Source organism: Hibiscus syriacus, unplaced genomic scaffold (assembly GCF_006381635.1).
Source record: "Hibiscus syriacus cultivar Baekdansim isolate YM2019G1 unplaced genomic scaffold, ASM638163v2 tig00113721_pilon, whole genome shotgun sequence".
In the NCBI taxonomy this organism is placed as follows: domain Eukaryota; kingdom Viridiplantae; phylum Streptophyta; class Magnoliopsida; order Malvales; family Malvaceae; genus Hibiscus; species Hibiscus syriacus.
In genome coordinates this window covers 412,260-416,095 of record NW_024063468.1, presented here as the reverse complement: position 1 = coordinate 416,095, position 3,836 = coordinate 412,260, and the positions used below count along the sequence as shown (strand labels likewise).

General features: G+C 38.2%; 1 protein-coding gene across 1 annotated transcript; it reads left to right on the top strand.

The window, feature by feature from the left end:
• Positions 1-1,119: 1,119 nt before the first annotated feature.
• LOC120186846 (transcription factor MYC1-like) lies at positions 1,120-2,788 on the top strand. Its single transcript, XM_039190678.1, has one exon. The coding sequence runs from the start codon at positions 1,238-1,240 to the stop codon at positions 2,606-2,608; it is 1,371 nt and encodes a 456-aa protein (XP_039046609.1). The 5' UTR covers positions 1,120-1,237; the 3' UTR covers positions 2,609-2,788.
• The last annotated feature ends 1,048 nt before the right edge of the window (positions 2,789-3,836 follow it).

Below are 3,836 nucleotides of genomic sequence, written 5' to 3'. Positions count from 1 at the left end.
GAAGGAAAAGATGAGCACGAAATCTCCCATAACTAGTGTGATTTCGAAGTGGGAAAATTACTACTAGTGGAAAGTGTAAGTCGTCAAGAGTAAACCCTAAAATCTAATTAATCAGATCACAATGATATAGATAGACATAGAATTTGTATTAGTAGAATATATTTATAGAATTTGAGAGATAGAAAGTGAGTATATATCTTTAGGACGAAAAAAAAAATAATCAAAAAATTTAAAATTTTTAAGAGAAATCGCCTCATCCGTTCCTCCTAGAACCATCATGTATGATGGTTAGGGGTGTTCAGATCCAATCCGATCCAAAAAAAATAACTGATAACCGAAAAAAACCGAAATAGATTTAGTGTGTTTGGTTTTTTTTAAACCGATCGATTCGGTTCGGTTTCGGTTTGAAAATCCAGAACCGATCCAAACCGAACCGAACCGATGAAATGGAATATTGAATTTACAAGCTTGAAACAAACCCATCAAAAGCCCCACAAAATCTCACAAAACTCAGATACAAAATCAGGTTTCCTCGACATCACGTAACAATTTTGCTCCAGATTCTAGTATCGATGCCAATGAAAAAAATGGTGCAATAAATGATAATAACAAAGAATGATAGTATAGTCTTTTGGTATTTCCTCAGTTCTGAGATAGAGAGAAAATTGTCGGGCAAAACTTAGAAAATGTATCGTTTTATTTTTATGGTTGACTTACTGACGAGAAACTAATTCTTTTCTTAATTTTTTAAAATATATATTCTCTTTATAAGCTTTACAAGCTTGCATTTATTAAAATATATATTCTCTTTGCTTTTGTTATACATATGCTTTTTTTATGAAAAAAATTCAAGAATTATTTTAAAAAATTATAATCTAAAAACCACACTTAATTGGATCGGATTGGATCAGATTTTCTTTTTAAAAACATCCAAACCGATCCAAACCATAAATATTTATACTTTCGAACTGATCCAAACCGACCGCGAACACCATGGTATTTTCGTGGGAATCTAGAATAAGATATCCACGTGATTACGGTGTAAAGATTTTGACCAACAATAGTACTATAAGAAATGGTCCTTTAATGGCCAAGAGAACACTTGTGTTATCCGAACATCCCAACCGAATCACTCATTAATCTCTCTTTGGCGTTTCCTTCTACTACTACATAACTGTTATCGTTTTCGTTTCTCCTTATATATTCTTCGTGCAGCCGAGTCATATTCAACATCATCATGGCTTGCTCTTCACCGTCTTCTCTGATTACCCAAGGTCCAGATGCGTCACCTACGCTGCAACAACGCCTCCAATTCATCGTCCAAAGAAGGCCTGAATGGTGGGTTTACTCCGTTTTCTGGCAAGCTTCAAGGGATGCTCAAGCTCACGTTGTTTTATCATGGGGTGATGGCTATTTCCGTGGGACACGAGACTTTACAGGCAAATCTTGCAATAAAATGATCCAACAGAGGAAGGGATCGGGAAAAGAGGTGCAAGATTTTTTTACCGAATTGGACATGGACCGAATGGTGGATGGCGCTGGTGCTGGCGACTGCGGCGATCTCACCGACTACGAGTGGTTCTATACTGTATCGATGACTCAATCCTTTGCTGTTGGAGACGGCATTATCGGGAAAGCTTTTGGCTCAGGCTTGCATATTTGGTTGAGTGGAGATCATGAACTCCAATCGTACCCATGTGAGCGAGTTAGAGAAGCTCGAATGCGAGGGATTCAGACCCTACTGTGTCTTCCCACACCCCTTGGAGTGATCGAGTTGGGATCTTCGGAGATGATCGTGGAAGACTGGGGCACGGTGCAACTTTGTAAATCAATATTCAGTTCAAAGCAGGCCACAGGCCATGAATCTCAAGTCAAGATTTCGACCACCGGTATCCCTTTTCTCGATTTCGGAATGGTTTCAGGTGACCAAAAGGATCCGATTCCAAGTTTAAACCGGTTTTCACCGGACTCCGGTGTTGATTCCGATAACAATTTCGCCTCTGAAGGCACGGAGTCTAACAGCAGCCGACCGAAAAAGAGGGGACGCAAACCGGGGAGTGGGAAAGAATCACCCATAAACCACGTCGAAGCAGAGCGGCAGCGGCGCGAGAGGCTAAACCACCGGTTCTACACACTCCGATCCGTCGTTCCAAACGTATCGAAGATGGATAAAGCATCTTTGCTTTCGGATGCAGTAGCCTACATCAAGGAACTGAGATCAAGGATCGACAAATTAGAGACTGAACTCTTGGTACAATCCCAGAAACCAAAGTTGAATCCCATCAACGTCTTCGAAAACCAAAGCACAAAACCCACATTCGACAGTACGATCAAGCAGTCCTCTAGTTTTTGGCCAAAGACGGCGGAAGTCGATGTAAAGATCGTGGGATCTGAAGCTATGATTCGAGTTCAAAGTCCGGATATAAATTATCCGGCCGCCAGATTGATGGATGCTCTTCGAGACCTAGAGCTTCATGTTCACCATGCAAGCGTATCGAACGTCAACGATCTAATGCTTCAAGATATTGTCGTCAAAGTTCCCACCGGAATATTTATAAGCGAGGAAGTGCTTAGCAATGCTATCCTCCAAAGATGCTCGTTGAACTAGCTCTCGGGTCACCGGTGAGATGCTCTTTTTGTCTTCTTTCTTCTCATGTTTAGATGTTCATGCAATTATTTAACCTCTTCCACATGGTCCACCATCTTGCATGCACCAAGCGGTGAAACAATTGATCAATGTTGTTAGCACTTGAGTACAGTTAATAAACTAGCTTGTTATATGCATGAATATATATATTTTTTCATCACCATGTCAATTCAGACATCATTTTGCAATAACATAGCATATCATAATTTTCATCAAATATGTAATATACTAATAAAAAAACATCATTTCAAACTTGATATTAGATATCGAAATCGATTTCAAATGACTAAAATATCGTTAAGTTGATAGTGAAAGTGTATCCTTAAAACAATTAATTTGAAAGCTCATAGACATATCAATTGTGATGTGGAGGTTCTTTTGGAGATTGACATTGGATATATTTTGTATACACTTAATTAAGACTCACAATCTCTTTCCTAGAAATTATTGTCCTCTTGGGTTCATATGAAAAAGAAAGAAAAAAAATGTAGATTCTGTATTCCTTAATTAGTACTTCCCCATTTTGTGAAAAGACTTGTGTCCGGTTAATTTGTATCCTCCGTTGATATTGGTGTTCTCTTCGGTAAAGATGAAACAATAACATTTTTTTACTTGCAGGAAGTGATATTAATATTAGGGTAAACTACTTCAAATACCACTCACATTTAAGTTCGAGCTCGTTTATGATATTAACGCTTTAATTTTATCAATTTTAACACTAATGTTTATGTTTAACTGCAATTATGTCACTCCGCCGTTAATTCATTAACGGGACAATGACATTGCATTTCGTTCCGTGACGGCGATGAGATAGCTCCCTCACCAAAACGACGTCGTTTTGGCACGACCGTTTTGATACTCAAAAAGCTCAAAACAATGTCTTTTTCTTGATGAAAAAATGATTTCAATGAGATTCGAACCACAGACATTTAAAAACCAAAACTAAACACCCAACCACCAAGCTAACTTATGAAGTTATAAACTCAACAAAATCTTCCTTAACAAGGACATTGAGTATCAAATTGAAAATCTCATTCATGCATAATCTCATTGAAATCATTTTTTCATCAACAAAATGACATCATTTTGAGCTTTTTGATCATCAAAACGACGTCGTTTCGGTGAGGGAGCCACGTCATCGTCGTCATGGAATGGAGATGACATGTCATCGTCCCGTTAATGGATTATC

Coding starts and splice junctions, on each gene's coding strand:
- LOC120186846 (XM_039190678.1), top strand. CDS start 1,238: ATGGCTTGCTCTTCACCGTCTTCTCTGATTACCCAAGGTCCAGATGCG.